We start from the raw sequence: 23,032 nt of genomic DNA, 5'->3' as shown, positions 1-23,032 counted from the left end.
AGTGGCACAGTCTAGGCCTGATTTTTCAGGTGCAGTGGGACTAAGGAATTCATGAGTTTCTAAATCACTTTAAGCAGCAACATGAAAGCAATGTTTTACAGGACAATTTACAATTTTTTTCAACTATTACAGACATAATGGCAGTCCAACCTCGGTTCTTTTGATATTCTCCTCAACTTCCTGTATGCATGATTTCCAGTCCTCAATGATGTAACTGAGACCTGCAGATAGATGCCTATTGGGGGGGAGGATAAACAATTTAATTCAAATGAACATAATATGAAGTGCAAAATGTCTATATCAAAGTCTCACTTTAAGACCAAAACAGTAAATGATAAATTCTCAGTCTGATTGTTTTGGATTTGTGAAAATGTGTGCTTTAGCTGTTTATCTTGAATCTGTTCTCATCTAGCAAGGTAGGATTCTGACTTTTGTGCACTATTGTTTATCTTGGTTTGGGTCTAGAGTGGTGTTATTTGAACTGTGTTTTATTGTATAGCTTGTTGACCTTATAGTGTTGGTCTATGCTTCTTAGTTGTCTCAGGTGATTAATCAAGAATAGTTTCAGTCTCCCTTTGGGTGTGAATTGTGGGCAGGGCTCAGATCTCATCTATCCTCCTCTGTTGTCTCAGTCTCAAACAGTGTTGGTAGGTGGGCTCTGGAACTGCCAGTCTGCTGTAAGGAAGGCTGATTTCATATCAGCTTTAGGCTCACACTACTCCTTTGATTTTCTGACAGTAACCGAGACCTGGATATTCCCACATAACACTGCTACACCGGCTGCTTCATCCTCTTGTCTATGCTTTCTCTCACTTACCATGTGGAATCAGGCAGGGGTTACCTCTCCAAATCAATCTCTTCATCATTGGCATCTACCATCCTCCTGGTCCCCTAGGAGACTTCATGGAAAGACTTCATGATTGCACCCCTTTGACGGTCCTTGGAGATGTCAACCTCCCATCCGACAAGCTTCAGTCTTCTGGCCTTCTGAGTTTATTCTCCTTGTCATTCAACAGCTGCCCTCCCACACACAAGGGAGGAAACATCCTGGAGCTGGTCTTCACTTGTCCTTCCCCAGCTTCAGACATGACTGCTACCCCATTTCACATCTCAGATCATCACACTCTCCCTGTCCTACCTAAACGTCACTCCCAGCATCTGTCTCTCACCCGTCAAAACCTTCACTCTATTTCCCCTTCCTCTATAGCTTCCTGCACACCTTCATCTCTTCCTGACCACGACTCCTTTTCCTCCCTACCCCTGGACTCAGCTACAGACACTTTTCTCTCCTCTCTTTCCTCAGCCATGGACCTTCTCCGCCCCTGTCCACTAAACACAGGAAGACTTCTTATCCTGCTCCTTGGCCGTCAGATGTGCTGCGCAACATTCGGAGAGAACTACGATCAGCAGAGAGGAAGTGAAAGAAATCTCAAATCGACACAGATCTCATCTCTTACAGTATGCTCTTGTCTAAATTCTCTTTGTGCGTGACTTCTGCCAAGACTTCCTTCTACATGGAAAAGCTTGAAGCTTCTGCACAAGATCCTCGAAAGCTCCACATCATCTCCTCACTACTCAATCCGTAGGCTGCTCCATCCTTCCTGACTGCAGAAGACCTTGCCACTTTTTACTGCGAGAAGATTGAGAAGATCTGCCAGACTTTCGCTTCTGCCCCAGCTTCATCTACATTACACAGCCAGAACTCCTCTACTCCTTCATTGAGGCATTTCTCAACCTTAGCAGCAGAAGAGGTTTTGCAAATCATCCAGTCTTGCAATCCTACCACCTGTCCACTGGATCCAATCCCTTCCATTATGCCCCAGACAAAGGAGCTTGACCTCCTGCCCTTCATCACCAGTCATTAATGGATCCATAACATCTGGCCATGTACCAACTGCCTTCAAGAAAGCTAGGGTTATCCCATTACTCAAGAAACCTGTCCTGGATCCCTCAGATGTCAGAAACTACAGACCAGCATCACTTCTTTTTCTAAAATTCTTGAATGTATTGTTTATAATCAACTGTCTGACACTCTTGCAGAACAACCTCCATGATCCCAACCAGTCTGGCTTCAAAGCAGCACATTCCACAGAGACTGCCCTTTTGGCCGTCACTGAGAAACTACATGCTGCTAGATCAGCCAAGGTGTCATCTGTCCTCATCGACCTTTCTGCAACATTTGACACAGTCAACCACAAGACTGTCTTGTCCACACTCAAATTCAAATTTTATTTGTCACATACATAATCATACACAACATGATATGCAGTGAAATGCATACATGACTGTTTCTTTGACTCTTGAAAAGGAAAAAGGAAAAGAATTAAGGACAGAAAAAAAAAGACAAGGATAAAATGTAAAATATAAAAATACGAAATATAAAATATAAAAACTATAAAAAGTACAAGTCCACCGTAGGTAAATAAAAATAAAATCTAATATAAATAGAATAAAATATAAATAAAAATAAAGTAAGATAGGGTATGTGTATACAATATATATATGTATATGTATATATGTGTATATATATATATATATATATATATATATATATATATATATATATATATATATATATACACACACACATACACACATACACACACACACACACACACACATACATATACACACACACGTGCACAAATGTGCAGATGTACATTTGTGTATTGTGTGCCACAGTCCTGTAATGTGCAAATGTACAGTGTGGTTGGTTTGGTGTTTTCCAACACGTGTGTAGGAAGCATAGCAAGTCCAGTCAGTTGAGTCCTATGTGGAGTTCTGGCTGAGAGACCATATAGCCTGCAGGAAGAAGCTTCTCCTCAGTCCCTCTGTGCTGGCCTTCAGGGAGCAGAAGCACTTCCCTGACCTCAATAGAGAGAAAAGTCCATTGTTGGGGTGGCTGAGGTCCTTCACGATCTTCCTGGCCTTGGTCCAGCACCACTTGTAGATTGAGTGCAGGTCAGGGAGCTTGGTACGGATGATGCGCTCAGCAGATCGCACCACCCCCTGATGAGCTTGTCCGTCCTGCATGGTGCTGTTCCCGAACCAGGTTGTAATGTTTCCCGAACCAGGATGCTCTCTATGATGCAGGAGTAAAAGTTCCTTAGCACCTTAGCGAGCAGTCTAAAGTCTCTCAAGCGTCTGAGGTGGAAGAGACGCTGCCGGGCCTTCTTCACCACGGTGTTGATGTGACAGGACCATGACAGGTCCTGCATGATGTGAACACCGAGGTATCTGAAGCTGTTCACTCTCTCCACTGGGCTCTCGTTGATCACAGGGGTCTGGTAGTTCCTCTCCTGCTTTTTGCTGAAGTCCACTATCAGCTCCTTAGTCTTGCTGATGTTAAAATGGAGGTTGTTCCTTTGGCACCAGTTCTCCAGAGTCTTAATATGTCTGAACACCGGTGCTAGCTGGTCAGCGCAGGTTCTGAGGACATGGCCTGCGAATCCGTCTGGGCCTGCTGCTTTCCTGGTGTTCACTCTCCTAAAGGCTCTCCTCGCGTCATGCTCAGAGATGATGAACGCATTTCCAGTGTTGGCAGTCTCTTCCTGTCTGCAGCCATTAGCATTAGCATCGTTAGCTGCAGCCTCGAAGCGAGCGTAGAAGGTGTTCAGCTCGTCTTCCAAAGACACTTCTGCATTCGTCATACCGGATGTTGGTGCTTTATAGTCCGTTATTGTCCTTAGTCCATGCCACAGGCTCCTAGAGTCACTCTGTTGGAGCTGTGACTCTAGTTTCCTCCCGCAGCACTGCTTCGCCTCCTTCACCGCTTTCCTCATGTTGTATGATGCAGCCTTGTATGAGTCCATGTCACCCGATGCAAGTCCCGCGTTGTAGGCAGTGGTGCGAGATCTCAGAGCGTCGCGGATGGTCTTATCCACCCACGGCTTCTGGTTGGGAAACGTTCTGATGGTGATTTTCTGCACAGTATCATCTGCTAGTTTCCTGATGAATCCCACAACCGCTTCCATAAACACACTGATGTCATCAGAGCTGCGCCGGAACATGTCCCAATCTGCGTCATCCAAAGCGTCCTGTAGAGCAGCCACCAATTGGTCCGTCCTACGCGCAGCCACCAATTGGTCCGTCCTACGCGCAGCCACCTTCTGAGCCGGAACTTCCTGCTTGAGCCTTTGTTTATATTTTGGCATGAGGAAGATGGGGCGTGGTCAGATTTCCCAAACGGAGGGGCGAGATTGTGCCTTGTGCCGTCTTTAACTGTTGTGTAACAGTGGTCCAGAGTCCTTTCACCCCTGGTGGGGCAGCTGATGTGCTGAAAAAAGTTTGGCGTTCCGTGTTTGAGGTTGGCGGTCACTCAGGAGTCTTGGAATTGCTCCCTACCTGGATGGTTACTCATATCAGGTAACGTGGAGGGGACTGACATCTGCTCCATGCAGACTCTCCACTGGTGTCCCACAAGGCTCAGTACTTGGTCCTCTCCTTTTCTCCCTCTATACTCACTCTCTTGGCAAAATGATATCCTCACACGGGATTTCATACCACTGCTATGCCAACGATACCGTGGCTTCTGCTGGGATCTCAGCGTGTCTGGTGGACAATTTATCTTGGATGCTTATTAGCAAAACCGAACTGCTGGTTATCCCAGGTGATTCATTCCAAGCCCAGGATCTTGAAATATCTCTGAAGAACTCCATGATCTCCCCTTCAGCCACTCCTCGCAACCCTGGACAATCAGCAGAGTCACTGACTGTCTTCAAACAATGGATGAAGAACTACCTCTTCCTGAAGCACTTAAACTAGCTCTTATTTTCCCTGTTTGTTTTATATATTGTCCTATGTACATTTTTTTTATTTTATACATCGCTCTGGATAAGAGTGCCTGCCAAATGCCAGAAATGTAAATGTAAATGAAAATATGATACAAGTTGCATTGTTTTGCAGAGTCGTTCTCGTTTAAGTACGAGCATGTATTAGGGTTGGGTGATAATTACTTCTAATCCTTTACAGACAAAAATCACTCAATTTTGAAAAGGAAAATGGCCAGAGCTAGGGATCATTTAAAACAAATAGGCCAACCTTATATATACACACCACACACGTGTTTGTAACGATTCTTATACTAGTCATAATTTTTTTTTTAATTAAATAAAAATATTTGAATGTTTGTTTTCATTAGGCAAACAATGAACCCATTTTGGATGATCTTTTTCTTACAAGGAAAAATTCCCCCTAAAAAACAAACCCCAAACTAAACACACTGAAACCAACACTCTACACCTTTACAGAACACCTCTGGCGTTTTAAAACATGCACTTGATCAGTGTTCTTACGTGGGTGATCTCTCGGTCAGGTGTTTTAGAATTGCCTTCCCATCTGTCAAGAACTTCCTCAAGCCACGCAGCCCATGCTCTTGCATATTTTTCAGGATAGACACCTACACACAGCAAATAGGTCGTTATATACAGGTTTAAAACATTTGGCTTTTAGTCCATTAAGGTACAATGCAGAAATGCTTTTACCTGTCCTGCCAGGGATCGACTGTTTGCTTTTGTACACAGATCTCTACATTTCTTTATTCTTTCCTCCAAAATCATCTTCTCAGATGCCGAATGGTTACTTCACGATAAACAATATAGAAAATCACAATTAAAACCATTCCATCTGAACACTTTCACTGAGGCATAAAACAGAATTCTCAACAAATCAAGAAAAAATGTTGGGCCAAAAAACCCCAAAATGATTACTTGCCTTATTGCAAGGAAATGTTCCAGTTCTTTCGAATATTCCACAGTCTTATCATGAATTTCCTTGGAAATACTAGGCAGGACAGAAACAGAGCAGTCAGTGTTAATGAAACACAGAAAAAAACAAAAAGTGTGTGGATTACATAAAAATGTTCACTAATATAAGTACCACATTAAACCTCGAGTATACACTACTCACAAAAAGTTATGGATATTTGGCTTTTGGGTGAAATTTATGGAAAATGTAAAAAGCTCACTCTACAATGATATTATATCATGAAAGTAGGGCATTTAAGTAGAAGCATGCAATGGTGATTTCCTCATCTCAAACAATTTATTGAAACAAAAGCCAACAACAGTGGTGGGTATACCACAACAAAAAATGTCAGTGTCTCAATAATTTGTCATGTGCCCTTGACCATCAATTACAGCTTGACAACGACGTCTCATGCTGTTCACGAGTCGACTTATTGTCTGCTGAGGCACGGCATTTCCACTCTTCTTGAAGGGTGGCCCTCAGGTCATTGAGGTTCTGGGGTGCAGGGTTACGAGCCTCTACACGGTGATCCCATAGGTTTTCTATGGGATTCAGGTCTGGAGAAAGTGCAGGCCACTCCATTTGAGGTACCCCAGCCTCCAGCAGCCATTCCCTAATGATGCGACCTCGATGAGCTGGAGCATTCTTGTCCATGAAGATGAAATTAGGCCTGTGTTGTTCATGCAGGGGCACAATGACTGGATTAATGAGGTAGTATTGGCTTGTCACTGTACCATTCACAAGATGTAGGGCAGTTCTGTATTGAGTAGACACACCTGCCCAGACTGTACCACCACAACAGTGGCTGATGCATAGCGCTCTCCTTGACGTCTCCAACATCGTTGGCGGCCATCGTTTCTGCTCAACATGAATCGACTTTCATCAGAGAACAGCACTGAGGCCCACTGGTCCCTCGTCCAGCGTAACGATGACGCCTGTGCCTGGTGGTGTGGTCGAGTACCCTTGAAGGTCCTCTAGCACGCAGACCACGCTGATGTAAACGGTTTGGAATGGTCTGACATGACACTTGGGTGCCTCTCACCTCCCTTAAATGTGCATGGAGTTGAGTGGCATTCATCATCCGGTTCCGCAGGGCACTGTTCACAATGAAGCGGTCATCAAAGTGGGATGTGGCCAAAGGACGTCCACTTCTATGCCTTTCTGTGACTCTTCCAGTCTCTCTGCATCTCTGTCGCAACCTGCTGATGACACTGACACTCTAAGCTCAGTGGCCACTGCCCTCTGAGAACATCCTGTTTGAAGCCTCGCAATGGCGAGGTACTGTTGATCAATTGTTAGGTGTGGTCTTGGTCTCATGATGTCAAAATGTGAACAGCATGACGAAGAGGACTGTTTAAATACCAATTCTAATTGAACCAGAAAACGTATTGGTCGATTCATGGATCAAACGCCAGTTGTGAATTTTGCCGTTAAGCACCTTGTTAGAGAACAGCAAGTTATGCAAAAAGTACTGAAACGCTGAACAGTTGGACATGTACATTCAAAAGTGTAGAGAAGGTCAAATTAAGTTCACCTGTAAAGGTTATAGTGCATTTTAGGTGCATCCTGAAATTTCACCCAAAAGCCAAATATCCTTAACTTTTTGTGAGTAGTGTTTGTCTCCCAAAGCAGGCTTAACACAGCCCGAGTTTGTGACTTAGCAACTGCTCTGCCATATTTCAACCGAAATAAAGGAGTGTCCGACTGCATCTTTCATAACCCGGTTTTCTCCCATCATAGAAAAGTGCTGACCTCTTCAGCAGACATAAGTTCACAGCTGCTTGTGAATGGTTAGTATCACTCTGACATGGGAGAAAGTATACCACAAGCGTCACTGGGATTCAAGTTTGCAATCTTGTCCCAGCTTTTCTGTTGCACACCCAATTTGAAATTGTTCCAACATGGCATAAAAGATTAAAGATTTAAAAACAAAACAAACAAAAAACGCCCATTAAAACCATACGTGGTTTTTGGATGCATCACCTCTCTTGAAAATCCACCAGCTCCTTGATTTCACCCTTCAAAACCTTCAGCATTTCTTGGTGATCTTTCTTCTCTTGCTGAGCTTTCCGTATTTCATCCTCAAGCTTTTGTTGGAACATAGTCAATTCTATGTTGGAAATCTAGATAGGATTGTTTTTTTTTTTAAAAAAAAAAGAGAGAGATTTTAGACATGTGAACATGTAAAATGAAGCAAAAAAAAGAAAAGTGCAGTGTGATCTCTACCCCTATGTGCTGATTAAGGTCTCTCACTTCAGTGTCAAGATCAGAACATGACTTTTTTGTTTTGTTGTGAAAATCATTAAGCATTTCCCTCAAATTTTGGATGCGCTTTTCAAATTTTAAGTTGTTTTTTTCTGTTTGGGTCATATCTCCCTAGGAAAGGGAAGAAGGGGAGGAAAAGAGAGAGAGAGAGAGAGAGGTTTTCAATGTCATGTTTAGAACTCCATTAATAATTTTTTGAAAAAAGGTATTTAATCTCTAGAAAACACCAGTTCATATGAACAACACAACCAGACTCTGCTACCAGCACTAGCAAATTAAGTTTCCAGATTAAAAAAAAAGCAAGAAAAATGAACAGGTGAAACTCACTCTGTTCTTTTCAAACTCCTCATATGGTTCTGTATTAATGGCAACATCATCTCTGGTATCTTTGTTACCCCAAAGCGTCTGAGTGGAGAGTGGAATAAACCAGAATTTTTAACAACCGATTTCTTATTTGCTGAAAACATTTAAAAAGAATACAACACAATAAAGTGTTTATTTAAAGATCTTACCTGAACAAAAACAGTCTTACTTTTAGGACATAGGTCTTCATTAAAATGTATATAATTATTATCAGAGCTGAAAACCTCATTGTTAAATGCATTCAGTGGAAGAATGGGGAAGTAATCATGATACCCTGCTGCTTGTTCATCAGGTTTTACAGTTCCAGGTATATCTTGCATCCCAAACGCATAATTTGCATTCTGAGAACTCTGAGGTATTAAATCATAAGGACTGGGGAGAACAGGACAACTAGCATGGTCATAAGAGTCACTATTGTCATTCGGAGCCAAATGTTTAGACTGGGGCAGGAATTCTTTGGCGGCAGGGTTGAGAAGGGAGGAGCCTTTAGCCTCTGAATCGTCCATGCTGCAAGTATAAGAGAAGTTGGCCGACAGAGAGGAATCATCATCATCCATGTGCTGAAAGTACACAGCATGCAACGGCAGTCCGATAAGACCTTCTTTGGACACCGTTGCAAATCTGAGAGACTCGAGCAGGAAATTTTTAAGTCCTCCAGCAGCTTCAATCTTTTGCAGTGCTTCCTGGGGAAAGTTCGGCAACTCGCCCACAAGCAGTGGGTGAGAGACCTCAAGCGGGCCATGCTCCTCTAGAATTTGTGCAAAGTAACTGAGGAGGAATGGGAAAGAAGACAAAAACTTAATTCACAAAGGAAATGTTGAATTGTTTCCAAAAATGTAAAAAATACGATTTGTCTTGTTTGTATAGTTCAAGCCCTGAGTAACGCTTGCGCACAGCTGTAGATAGTCAAACGAACTATTACAATGAAATTGTACATTTCAGGTTAAAAGCATGGCTAGCTAATTATGTGCATTAATACAGACTATGGAAAATAGGTTAATACTTGAATCTCTGGGAAGAGTGACTAACTGTCTAATTACACACAATGATGGAGTTACACCATTCAGGCATAACATTATGACCACCTGCCTAATATCGTGTCAGTCAAGAACAGCCCTGACCCACCATGCACTAGGTATTGACACCTTTCTATCAGAACCAGCATTAGCATGTCTGTTGGATCGGATCACACGGGCCAGCTTTCGCTCCCCACGTGCATCAATGAGCCTTGGCCACCCATGACCCTGTCGCCGGTTCACCACTGTTCCTTCCTTGTCCCGCTTTTGATAGATACTGACCACTGCAGACCGGGAACACCCCACAAGAGCTGCGGTTTTGGAGATTGCTCTGATCCAGTCGTCCAGCCATCACAATTTGGACCTTCATCAAACTCGCTCACATCCTTACACTTGTCCATTTTTCCTGCTTCTAACACATCAACTTTGAGGACAAAATGTTCACTTGCTGCCTAATATATCCCACCCACTAACAGGTGCCACGATGAGGAGATCATCAGTCTTATTCACCTAACCTGGCATTGCTCATAATGTTATGCCTGATCAGCCTATCACCTTTATATGTACTCAAGGACCTATTTAAAATTAATGTGAAGTCATTATATTCCTAAAAAAGTATCCACCCACTCATATTTGACAGTTTGTCCCAAGCACTTGGCCTAGCAATTGTGCACCCCTGCTGTAATGTCCAAAAATGATAGTAGTGACAATTATTTACAAGTAAACACTCCTTGATTACTTACTCATATAAACTCTCTTTAGTTGGATCTGGGTTGTTGTCCAAAAATCTCTTATAGTAGTTAGAGTATCCTGGTTTGACATACTGCCCCTCAAACTCTGCAACCTGCTCTCTCAAATAATCTGGAACACTAAAGGGATCACCACCATGAAGAAGCCTCCTAGAGACAGAAGTTCAAGTGAGACTTGAATGTAAATTCCCATTATTCATTTCAAAAGTAAATTTAAGTAATAACCAAGCAAACAAAAATATTACAGTGAATCTTCCTCAAAGAAGAAACTGTCCTCTTCCTCTCTTCTACTCCCTGATAGAAGCAAGACAGACTGAAAAACACACACAAAAAAAATTATTATATGTATTTATTATACTAAAAGAACCATACAAAAGCAGATGCCCTAGTTCATTCGAGTCAGATGTAACCACTCACCTTCGGTTCTTTCTGCTTCTTTTTCCGATTTTTGTTTTTACTCTTATAAACAGAATTCTAAAAAAGACAATCAATTACAACATGAGACAAGCAAACTGCCGCTGAAAAACAGCAAGATCATTTCAGAAGAAAAATTAGAAAAAGACTGCAGTGGTGTCATAACTGAAAACAGGCAAAATCGAAAAATACAAACTATTACACTTAAACAATACTTACTAAGTGGTCATCTTTTTCTGTCTTCTTTAACACTAAACATATTGAATCTGAAGGAAAAAAAAAAATTACACTTACATCAAGGGCATATTTATTTTTAATTTCCACACAATTACCTATGTGTACTACATACCCATTTCAAAATAGTCATCAAGGATAGTGAACCAAGAGGGGTAGTGCTCTCTGTATTCTTCCAGAGTCCAAATAAAGAGGCGCATTTCCTGTGGTGGAGCTTGTCTCAGGTACTCTATTACAGTGAAGCCTGTATTATGAAATGCATCATGTAGTGGCGGAAACTCCAACAGGGAAGAAAGATCCAATTTTTCCAGATCATCAGCAAATTGACCAATAAAGTTCTCAGCAGCTTTCAGTCCTGTGTTGTAGACACAGAAAAAAAAAACCCACAAAATAAATAAATGACACCTACATGGGAATCATTTACACAAACCTTATGACCAACTGATCTATGCTGAATCAATCTGCTTACACATAGGCTTCTCCGAGGTAAAGAATAGCACAGTGAAATTCAGGTAAACCAGAATAAAAGCCATGCAGAGTGTGCTGTTGGTAGCATGCTACAAGTCACCATGCCAAATCAGGATTGCCTCATTTATCAACTTTTAAGTTGTGTGTAAATGTTTTTGGAGCCCAAACCTTTAGAGGGTAGTGTTATGTGTCTTAATTTATGGGTTGGTTTTATAGTCATTAACATTAAATGACAGAATATCACTTTTTTTTTTTTTTTTTTTTTTAAACGAAACGTGTGAATCAAGGTTCACACAATTGAGTCTTCTAACAGGTACATTTACATAAACCCTTTGAGCGCTCATAGGATCTGAATGTTTTTCAGAACTAACTAAAACACCTACAAAAACTTTTTTTTTTTTGTTAAGCATTCATCCAGCTGGATAAATGAGTATAGTATGACCACTGTAGAAAACTGCATTTTACCAGCATTGTTTAGTTGCTGAGCCCATTCATGAACTTCAGGCTTGACTTCTTGGTAGCCACTGAGGTTATGAAGAAAGAGTCTGGCCCAAACCCTGTTCTTTCTCTCCAACAGCAGATCCACTAGGTCCCTGAGAACCTGTGGTTCGGCACGGTCCTTCAATACGCTTGCATTACCCTTATCCTCATCCAACTTCATCCATGGTCGCAGACACAGCAGCATACCAGAAATACTGTGGGTCTCATCGTTGAAAAGATCTCTGTTTTTATCGATTTGGTGTAAAACCCGATCTCCATGTACAACACAATCTTTAAAAGCTGTTGGGGTAAGGGAAGGGGTGGGGGAACAAGCATTAGGTCTGACAGTTATTTCCATTATTTTCACAATAGGTTTCAAGAGCTAAAGCTGACTTTATATTAAGCTCCATAAACTGAATATTAATCAAGTGAATTTACATTGTTTAATGCCTTCTGCTCCTTTTTCAGTTTCATCTTCTATTCTTAAATTGCTTTTCTCATTCTTGGTGTTGGATGCATACTCCCTCTTTTGTGTCCGCAACAGCTTTCTTTCTTCTTTAGATTTCAACTTCTTAAGACTGTAAACAGATAAGGAAACGCAGAGGCAACAGTCACCATAACTACAGAGATCTAGATATAATAACAATAATCGCATTATAGATGTCTGTAATAAACTACATGTAAAAATGAAAATGTATTTATTGGTGAAAATGTTATGACTCCTACTATTATTTATTATAAATTTACCCAGGGGCTACAGCTTACCTTGTACATTTCTGTTTGACTCTCATCCCAGGAATTTTGCTTTTAGAAACTTGTGATTTAAACTAAACAGCAAAGGAAGGCAGCATTCATTAGAAACTGAGGACATTTAAGATATACAGAGCTTATACAATGTTTGAGTGACAAACTCACCTCACACTTAATAAGACCGGTTGAGTCAAATATTACAATTCGACAAATTGCACCAGCACAGTCAGGAGTTAAACACAAATCCTGCAGGAAATCCTAGAAAGACAGACAGAAAGACACTCAATACCCTTGAAGAGCATAGTAATGTGTTGGACAAGCTATATTCATTTCATCTGCACCCATTACCTTGTCGTTCTTGTCTGAAAACGAAGCAGCTTTGAACTTTTTCCAGCAACTGATATGATACTCCACCTTGCAGCTTTCAGAGCATGACAACCGAATAAAGCCCTGCAAGACAAAAAAAATGAACAAGAAACTTTACTAAAGTCCCAATATTGAACCGTTTCACTGGCTTAGAAGCCATTATAAAAAATCAGACAGAGTTTGTGAGGAATTTAAAGTGAATCATCGAAGCTGGGCAAATAATTCCTTTGCTAGCCTTTCTAGTCAGTGGAAGGTCCAGTGTGGTGCCCAGTCCCATGTCCCGGTTGTATGGAAAACTTACTAGGCTAAACATAAATGTAATAACATGGCCAGCTAGTTAAATAGTTAGCTAGTTAAGTGCATTAACAGAGTTTAAAGCAGAGGATGACTGTTTAGTCAAAGTCATGACATGCTAGCAGGACAGTAACACAGTGGCTTCGAGGTTTATTTTTTAACCCCCTTATTTTAACACTAATTTGGTCTTGCCCAATTCCCACCAGCCAGACAGCTCTCTTGGATATTAGATATTCTTGGATATGTGAGAGAGAGAAAACTTGGATATTAGATATTCTTGGATATGTGAGAGAGAGAGAGAGAGATATTGGATATTCAGTTCCTTCCAGATTTTTCGATTTTCCAGCCAATTTTGTGTCACAGTGCGTACTCCGAAAAGTAGCCACAGTGCGCTAACGCTTACCTTAAAGTCTGGGTCAGTGAAATAGATAAGGGGTTGTCCCAAGCAGTGTCGACAAACCGCATCCGGCTTAGGAGGAAATTTGCAGATCTTTATAAAATTCTCAAGCTGCTCCTTTAGAACACCACAGAAGAAATCGAGCAATAAGAGCACTGACTAATAGTATTATATTTAATAACAACAAAAGTTGAAAATAACACTAACAAACATTATTTAGGGTGCAAAAACTCACTTTTAAATATTCTGGACAGGTCTCTTCAACAGTTACTTTAGTAGTTGGCCATGTCAGCTTTCCCGGCATGATCTGTCTCTGAACCATCAACAGAGCATTCAAAAATTCATCTCTGGCTTTGCTAAATCTGAAATGAGATTAGTAAATAGTAAATAAAAGTAGAATTTTTTAGCATGAAACTAAATTCTTTACTCCCAGTCATAAATTTTACATAAAGAACTGCATACTTACTTATTCTCTTTCAGCAACACCTTTCCTAAACCATAATGAACCAAAGACTGGAATGTTCTGTTTGCTGTAGAGCTTAGTCTTTCAAACTGCCGCTGAGCTTCTGCCAATTCCTTTAAACATACAAAAGTTAAGAAAAATGAAAGGCTTTTATTTTTTTTTTTTATTTCAATATACACATTTGTCATAAATACATACTACAACAAAGATTAGAGCTTTGTAGTATCAGGGTGAAACTGGATGTTTTTAGTTACCTCAGGTTGCCCAATTTCTATCAGAGCTGTAGCATATCCATAGATTAACAAAGTTCTGTCCATTTCAGATATGCCGAGATCCTGTGTGGGAACAATACAAAAATCCCTTTAAGATACTTTCGTGTTTCATCAGTCCTAGTAAAAACAAAACAACCCACAAAAACCCCCAATAAAACCACATTTTTGTCAGGAAATTCACCATCGTACTTTGGGGATTTCTGAGCTCAAATATAGAAGGTTTGTTCTCGTTTGACCTCGTTTCAGGTCTTTATCTTGCGCCTTCATTTTATAAGCTTTTATGACGGTCATATTATAATAAAAATGCATTATCGCTGTGAGAAATCACAATGTTCATTAATCCACTTTTCCACACCACCACACTTGGCAAGTATGCCCAAGTACAAACTGTTATAGGCTGAAATATGGCTAATTTTAGAACATGGGTATTATATTCTGTAATGTTTCTAACTAAATATGCAGTCATTCTGCTCACAGCAGAAATATGAGTAATGCGACAGTGCACCCTCTGTATGCATCCGGTGTAAAATACCAGCTTGACAAACATGGAGGAGTGCTGGAAGAAGCGTCACTGAAATGCTGATGCAAATCATCATATATGTTGCAAAACTGGCTCGATATATTGTTAAAGAGAAAATCAATACATTATTTTATCCTGTTTAAAATGTAAAAAGCAATGCAAAGCATCTGATCATGCATCTGCCCAGACATTAACCGTGAGGAGGTTTTGTAGCTCTTCCTTCTCCCTCATCAACACAAAGCAGGATACTTTAGCATCAGTCATCAACAGAGTAAGAGTTACAGATCAACAGTTGCACATTACACCATTTTGATGGTTTCTAAAGTTCACATTTTGAAGTTTGATGGTTTTAAAATTTGATGTTTGAAAATAAAATCTGCATTAAACACTGGTTTCCATTCAATCACTACTTACTCATTTATTAACTTTTACTACATACACTGACCTTACTTGCACTGCTTTGAGGAGCACCGGTTTAATAGGCGGTAACAGTACTCATTTTCATTTCAAGGGATTTATTACTCACATTCCTAGAATAGGTCATGAAGCATAAGCATTGTGAAACACTACTGAGGTTCCGTTAAAGTGTACTCTAATTATGCCCAGATAATTTGAGACAGTTCACTTGATGACCACATTACACCCGTGTCATGTCATGATGACAAAGCAGCTTAGCCTTATGTTTAGCTTAGCCTAATCTGTTAGCCTTATGTTTCACACACCTTACTGCATGCACTCTCCCAAGGCTGACTAAATCTGGTCTAAAACAGTAGCAAAAAGGAAGGAAACACAACAAGACGCGTTGCCCAATTTAGTGTTTTATCAATTTTACAGAGTGATTGTGAATACAATACTTAAATCATTGAGCCTTGGGAGGTGAATTGATATGAATGTTGAAAAGTACCTATTTATATTTAAAGATGTATTTCAAAAGGTACAAAAACTAGTATGGTTGTCTGAAAGGATGAAAAACACCTCTCTTTCCTAGTTTACACCTACATAACCAGCAGCCAGGAGACAAAAAGTATGGGCTGTAATGGAGAACAGCAGAGACAAAATTCAATTCTAAAAAGCTATATCCAAAAAATCTATCTATGACATCAAATATCAGTTATGTCTCCTTAATAGGTATAACATTATTGATTATATATACACCTATCAGGCATAACAGGGTGACCACCTGCCTAATATTGTGTTGGTCCCCCTTTTGCTGCCCAAACAGCCCTGACCCGTCATGCATGGGCCAGCCTTCGCCCCCTTAAGTGCATCAATGACCCTGTCGCCGGTTCAGCTTCCTTGGACCACTTTTGATAGATACTGACCACTGCAGACTGGGAACACCCCACAAGAGCTGCAGTTTTGGAGATGCTCTGATCCAGTCATCTAGCCATCACAATTGGGCCCTTGTCAAACTCGCTCAAATCTTTATGCTTGTCCATTTTTCCTGCTTCTAACACACCAACTTTGAGGACAAAATGTTCACCTGATGTCCAATATATCCCACCCACTAACAGGTGCCATGATGAGGAGATCATCAGTCTTATTTACTTCACCTCTCAGGGCACATAATGTTGAATAGCTGATCAGGGTACATTTTTAATAAAATTTATTGATATTTGAGATGTGTTAAGAGAGACCTCTTGTTTTCTTGTCATTTCATGGCAGTATGTCCAACAGAACAAATAAAGACTTTACAATCTAAGAGCTGTGTGGAGCACATGAAGCAAGGCCTGAAGGATACTACTTTTTATTTAGTTCCTTTGTTTTTATTCTGTAATAAGTGTAAAGAAATCTGTTATGTCATGAACAAATACTTGGGTTTTTTTAAAATGGGAAGTTGTTTAAAAGGGATAGTGAGTATGTGATTTAATACTAATTAGAAAGCACAGGAAGTAACAAACAGGAAAAATGTTTAGTACAAAGTAGTACTTGAAGAGGCCACCATCTGTATACACATGTATATCTAGCGAGAATAACAAAGGTCATATAAATAAAAGAAAAATTTGCATTCAAACAAATTCATCCTTCTTGCCATATTAAAACTGCATGTCAGAGTGAGGCGTAGCTCACCTTGATTCCAATGGAGTCCAAGATCCTGAGAGACTCGGAGAAAGATTGCTCTGCGTTGCGGCAACGCTGGTCACTGAGGGCTACATGTGCATCCCGTACTGCAGCACAGAACTGCTCCTTACTGCACACTTCGCTGCTGCTGCTGCTGCTGCTCTGGGGCTTTAGAAAGAACACACTATACCATTAGCGCCAAAGAAATGGTTTTCCTCATAATAAATATTAACAAATTGACAGAAGCACAACAATTGGCCCTTATTTATCAATCTATTAGTAAAGTTGTGTGTACATGTACATGAGTAAGCAAAACTGGACTAAAACGACCACCAATCTGCTGGCCAAAAAAAAGCACCCGATAAAGCCAAAATCAAACTACGTAAAAAGTCAATCAAATGTCATCATGTCATCGTCTCCCGCTTATCCGTAGCCGGGTCGCGGGGGCAGCAGTCTAAGCAGGAATGCCCAAACTTCCCTCTCCCTAGCCACTTCCTATAACTCTTCCGGGGGAATTCCAAGGCGTTCCCAGATCAGCCGAGAGACATAGTCCCTCCAGCGTGTCCTGGGTCTCTTCCCGGTTGGGGCATGCCCAGAACAGCTCCCCTGGGAGACGTCCAGGAGGCATTCGAAACAGATGCCCAAGCCACCTCAACTGGCCCCTTTCGATGTGGAGGAGCAGTGGCTCTACTCCCAGCTCCTCCCAGGTGACAGAGCTCCTTATCCTATCTCTAAGGGAACGCCCAGCCACCTTACGAAGGAAACTCATTTCGGCCGCCGCCTATATCCGGGATCTTGTCCTTTTGGTCCCAAAGCTCATGACCATAAGAGAGAGTAGGAACGTAGATTGACTGGTAAATTGAGAGCTTCGCCTTTTGGCGCAGCTCCTTCACCACAACAGACCAGTACATAGACCGCATTGCTGTTGCCGCTGCACCAATCCGTCCGTCAATCTCACGCTCCATCCTTTCCTCACTCGTAAACAAAACCCCAAAACTCCTCCACTTGAGGGAGGAACACCCCTCCAAAAATGGTCTGACATCAAAAAGGAAAAGAATAAAAATATATTTACTGTACTCAGGTATCAATCATATCACACAAAGAAATTGCAATGTTCAATGGCTGTTTTCTTTCATCCTTTTTTGTTTATTCTTGGACAGAAATCTAAAGCCTTCCTGATGTCATGGTCGAAAAGCAGAAGGGCACGTGTCTTTGGGAAACAAGTGAGTAAGCAGCTGAGTATTGAATATATCACACGGTGATTTGAGGCTTACCAGATTTGTCAATTATCAATCCCTTATTGCTGGTTCTGATAAAGTGTTGCACAGCATTAAAAGATGCGGCAAAAAGAAGCAATGTATATGTATGTTTATAAAGTGGCTTACTATATTTGCCTGACCTTATTATCGCTCATTGATGAATCTATTTGAGTTGCTTTCTTTATTTTTTCATATTTAATTCAGTTTCATTAATATGAAATAACTGGGGTTCACAACATTTTCATTGTCTCTAACTAAAAACACACATGTAAACGGGTAAATTTACATGACACACAAAAACATAAGGAATAGGATTGTTTTTTGCGTTGCCTCAATACATAAATTACAAATAAAAATGCCAAATGTTTGCCTATTTCTCATGCATTTGAAATTCTCGGCAGTGTCCTGTCTTTAGAAAAAGCAATATTTAACATTGAGAACACTTAAAACTGCTCAAAACTACAGCATAAAAGCATACAGACAAACATGACTCCTACAATCATACAGTCAACGGAAGTCAGATCGCTTACATTTACCTGTGTAGGCGGCTGTTTATTCTTTACAGAGTGCTTCTCCTGAACGCCTGATGCTGCTTTTTTGGCCTTTCGGTCCCCCATTTCGCTAAAAGTAGAACACACACAGAGAGAATGTGTACAAACATAAGATACATACTTAGGGCTGGACAAATTAGAAATTCATTAGCTAGCTAGGAACACACACTAACATGTTTGCTCGGTCTTGTTTTACAGTACATTTAAAAAAAAAAAAAAAAAAAAAAAAACCATAATGTACGCCTAAAATACATATGATAATACTTTTTTTTTTGAGAGGGAAACATTTTTCATATTCTGTCACTGGTGTCTACATTTTTGCTGAGCATACCATCAAGAATGGCAGCAATGTTTTTGTATTTTGCTTCGGGGAAAAAAATAAGGGGCGGGATGAAGCTGCTGTTAAATTATACACTTAGTACAAATAGTTTGCTCTGGCAATCATAATACAACAGGTGAGCAAACAGCATAGCTTGTCGGTCAAAACATATACGGTAAATGTTATGTATTCCACTTGCCTGAATATCATTTATTATACTAACACATTATCAAGTACGAAATTAGGTTTTTTTAATTTCTTTATGCCATTTGTACAGCCTGTGCCTGATGAAGTGGAATTTTTGCATATTGCATATTTTGGATATGGACTCAACTTACATACACAACAACATCCATTGTTTAGTGTTTGCAGACTTATTCACACACATCATGCCATTTATACAGTTTTCCCCAGGCCTTATATTCCATTTGCATGCCACTTTGGCACTGTACTGCCAACCTACCCCACTGTCTCTTTGCACTTAATGGGACTTGCCGTTTCGTACTGGTTAAATGTCGTTTCATTTGGCTTTGTTCTGGTACTCTGCTCACTGACAATCACGACCTGTAACTCTAACCTAATTTCTCTTCAATTCACAGCTAGTCTACTGTCTTTATAGCAAACAGGAAAACCCCAAGGAACAGGTTCCTATAACAAGGTATGCTGAAGCTGTCAAGACAGTTGACTGATAACGAAACTGAATGAATGCTTTAAATCTTCAAACGTTTGTGGCATCCTTGACTGTAAAATTCAGTGTATGTTGGAGAGTACATCGCTCACGTGGTCTTCACTGTATGCTTTGTCCTGTATTCTGAACTTTGGATAGAGTTTGGGTGACTAGATTAGATAATGATAACTATAAGAGAACTCTATAGGACTATAAGAAAAACTATAAGAGAGCTCTTCTGAACTTTCTGAGCTTTGAGCTGCGGACCTAGCCAAGCATGACAATAAAATAATTTGAATTGAAGTGTTAGTTGGCTATGTTTTCGAAGTTTATTTATACAAAGAAAAAGAAAAAAGAAAAAATCCCTGACGAAGTTTCATAACAAGAGAATATACTTTGTGAAACCCCACAGCTTTCCTGTACATTGTGAGCTCACTCTGCTGACAAATCCAAAACAACGGATTTATTTCAATTGAACTTGTTGACCTCCGACACATCAAGTTTCGTACAGCAGCTTACTAATAACGTACGAGTGAGAATTAATAACGTATGAGGACAAAATCTGTTTTGAGCTCGTTGCGGTCCAACAACGGATTTGCTGCTGACTTAAGTTACTAGCAATGATTTTCCCCTACTGAGCACATCCTCTACATATACATAAAGAGAAAGAAGGCGTACAGCAAGAACAAGCTAATGAAAATTCTGTTTCTTTTAAACGAGTAAAGGAATTAGGCTTGTGCTTATATGCGCGTCAGAGGCCTTATATAGCAGGGATGTCCAATCTTATCCGCAAAGAGCCGGTGTAGCTATAGGTTTTCATTCCAATCAAGCAGGAGCCACACCCGACCTTGCCTGTCAGTAGACTCAGGTGTGACTTCTGCTCACTTTAAATGAAAACCTGAACCCACACCGGCTCTTTGCGGATAAGACTGGACATCCCTGCCTTAAGGTTTATGACTAAGGTTTTGAGAAAGCATCTCTCTCTTTAAAGTGATTTCAGCCTTGGGAGGAATTTCTATGACAAATGACAGAAGTATCTGAGAAGGTGGTGCACATTTTCCCAGAACACACGATATTTTCCTCTGTCTTTTGGACTGAACGAAGGAAAATAGAAAAAGACATGAAAAATGTTTATAGTCTCATTTTTCATGATTTCCTTTTTAACAGAAAAACATGCCTAGTTATCTACTTAATACTGAAGACCCCCAGCATTCACACACTTATTAAATATTAACTTAACCAACAACAACAAAAAAAAAGTTATTTTGAAATGTAGTTAAAATAAACTGGCTCCAGAAAGGAATTTACTCCAAATAAACGTTTAGAGAAATAAATAAATTAATAAAGAAGTAGAAAACCTGCGCCTTTAACTGACATTCAGTCTTACCAACACAAAGCGCAACATGAGGAGAGGAGGGGACAGAAACAAAAGTGAAACTACTGAGATAGATAAGACATTAAACACATTTTTAAACACAAACTAGAAAAGGTTAGTGCTTTTGGATGCACTGAATAATGAAATTTATAAAGAAAAAGAAAACGATTTGGCAAATCTAAGTGTTATAATAAGTTTCCTCTGAAACCTTACACTACTGAGAGCCGTTACCACAGAGCTCAATATTACACAAACACAGAGGTTACCTTAAATTCGCCTCATTGTGAGAAACAAGATGTTTCTTGTTTGTTTGACAAAGATCAAGTTACGTGTTTCCCTGAATTCGGGAAAGTTTTCTAACACTAAGTGTATTCAGAAGAGAGAGAGAGAGAGAGAGAGAGAGAGAGAGAGAGAGAGAGAGAGGTTAAGCTAATGTTACCTTTTAGCGTCTTTCCCGTTGTCCTCACCTCGAGGGTCAGTTATGGGCTTCCCTGGAATCAGAAAGTTCAGTTTTGTGAACCATACACTAAACTACCAAACCCTCAGCGCTACACAATAGAAGTGGCGAAGCTTGAGCAACAGGACAGGAATTTAAAAACACGCGCACGCGCGCTCAGTCTTTCTCTTTCGCGCGCGCGCGCGCTCACGGACACACACAAAAGCCAAAAGAGAGAGCGCGTGACATATACAGTCATTAGCAGTTCTAGTCACTGGACATACAAACTTATACATTAAAAACACATTTGCAGCTTCCTCATTGGTCGTGTAGGCGCGACTGAAACGGGTCACGTGACTTGTGTCTCCACCCGCATTTTTCTAACCTCTCGTGATTATTCGGTGTGGGCAAATTGCGGAAAGTTTCCACTTCCTTCTGTAGTGCTTGCTCCTGTTTGGTCACACCTAAACAAATCGATCAGGGCTGAGCAAACATGCAACCTGTTTTGTGTTACTCCATAACTTCGTGATAAAGAATTAATCTTTTGCCTACGGTGTGAACGTACACCGAATCAGCCATAACATTATGACCACCTGCCTTAATATTGTGTTGGTCCCGAAACAGCCCTGACCCGTCTAGGCATGGACTCCACTAGATCCCTGAAAGTGTGCCGTGGTATCTGGCACCAAGCTGTTAACAACTTACAGGACTTAAAGGATAATTTTGATTGATACTGACCAGTGCACACTGGGAACACCCCACAAGAACTGCAGTTTTGGACACACTCTGATCCAGTGGTCTAGCCATCACAATTTAGCCCTTGTGAAACTCGCTCAATTCCTTACGCTTGTCCATTTTTCCTGCTTCTAACACATCAACTTTGAGGACAAAATATTCACTTGCTGCCTGATATATCCCACCCACTAACAGGTGCCATGATGAGATCAGTATAATTCACGCAACATAATGTAATGGCTGAATTCTAAAACACTCCCTTTAAAATGGCAGGTTTTGTCTCGTGAAAAAACGAAACAAAGTTGTAAGGACGGCATTCTGACTTCACAAACACGTGAAGAATGTGAATATTGCAAAGGAGTACTTTCGAGAAGGAAGGACAGAACTATCCGGTTGTCTAAAAATAAATGTGCCCTCTGGTGATTTCTGCCTTTTAACTTGATTTCATTTTAAAATTTCCATGACAAATAACAGAAGTACATGAAATACATGTTTCCCAAAATACAGCGTTTAAAATGTTGTCTTTTAGAGTGAATGTCTTTTTTTAAAAAGCAGAAAAACTTGTCTAGTAATCTATAAAAACCGAAACAAATATAAATCATGTCGGAAATGTTTTAGATGTGAAAAGGAAACGAAAAGACAATACCCAGGTTTTACAGTGTGCATCCAAATCATCCTCTACACAAGGAATAATCTCTCCCTCTCATGATGAACTTGTGTTAACTTATCCAGAGGTATGCATGCAGTCACACGTCAAATGCATTCCTTTAAATTATCATTTACTAATACATCATGGCCTTCTTTTGTCGAAGGCATTCTTAAAAGCAATCAAT

General features: G+C 40.4%; 1 protein-coding gene across 4 annotated transcripts in view; it reads right to left on the bottom strand.

Annotated features, from left to right (window-relative positions):
* ttc3 (tetratricopeptide repeat domain 3) overlaps positions 1-23,032 on the bottom strand; it is a 38,028-nt gene that overhangs the window by 5,812 nt on the left and 9,184 nt on the right. For 2 of the 4 annotated variants that reach the window (XM_058411639.1, XM_058411640.1), the window contains exons 16-40: positions 21,468-21,519; positions 18,647-18,737; positions 16,867-17,025; positions 14,259-14,339; positions 14,008-14,117; positions 13,777-13,903; positions 13,548-13,658; positions 12,833-12,934; positions 12,650-12,742; positions 12,500-12,561; positions 12,173-12,312; positions 11,720-12,034; positions 10,902-11,141; positions 10,772-10,818; positions 10,556-10,612; positions 10,384-10,451; positions 10,133-10,288; positions 8,523-9,141; positions 8,338-8,415; positions 7,972-8,121; positions 7,729-7,868; positions 5,713-5,781; positions 5,484-5,580; positions 5,295-5,398; positions 151-235 (exon numbers count right to left, since the gene is read on the bottom strand). In XM_058411639.1, the coding sequence (XP_058267622.1) occupies positions 151-235; positions 5,295-5,398; positions 5,484-5,580; positions 5,713-5,781; positions 7,729-7,868; positions 7,972-8,121; positions 8,338-8,415; positions 8,523-9,141; positions 10,133-10,288; positions 10,384-10,451; positions 10,556-10,612; positions 10,772-10,818; positions 10,902-11,141; positions 11,720-12,034; positions 12,173-12,312; positions 12,500-12,561; positions 12,650-12,742; positions 12,833-12,934; positions 13,548-13,658; positions 13,777-13,903; positions 14,008-14,117; positions 14,259-14,339; positions 16,867-17,025; positions 18,647-18,737; positions 21,468-21,519 (3,353 nt within the window). Of the gene's footprint in view, positions 1-150; positions 236-4,547; positions 4,688-5,294; positions 5,399-5,483; positions 5,581-5,712; positions 5,782-7,728; positions 7,869-7,971; positions 8,122-8,337; positions 8,416-8,522; positions 9,142-10,132; positions 10,289-10,383; positions 10,452-10,555; positions 10,613-10,771; positions 10,819-10,901; positions 11,142-11,719; positions 12,035-12,172; positions 12,313-12,499; positions 12,562-12,649; positions 12,743-12,832; positions 12,935-13,547; positions 13,659-13,776; positions 13,904-14,007; positions 14,118-14,258; positions 14,340-16,866; positions 17,026-18,646; positions 18,738-21,467; positions 21,520-23,032 lie in introns of those variants that run through there. The other 2 variants (XM_058411641.1, XM_058411642.1) reach the window with 2 other exon arrangements.

This window comes from Hemibagrus wyckioides, linkage group LG16, assembly GCF_019097595.1.
Source record: "Hemibagrus wyckioides isolate EC202008001 linkage group LG16, SWU_Hwy_1.0, whole genome shotgun sequence".
Lineage (NCBI taxonomy): Eukaryota > Metazoa > Chordata > Actinopteri > Siluriformes > Bagridae > Hemibagrus > Hemibagrus wyckioides.
The sequence above is the reverse complement of the archived record's forward strand: the minus strand, read 5'-3'. Positions and strand labels throughout refer to the sequence as shown.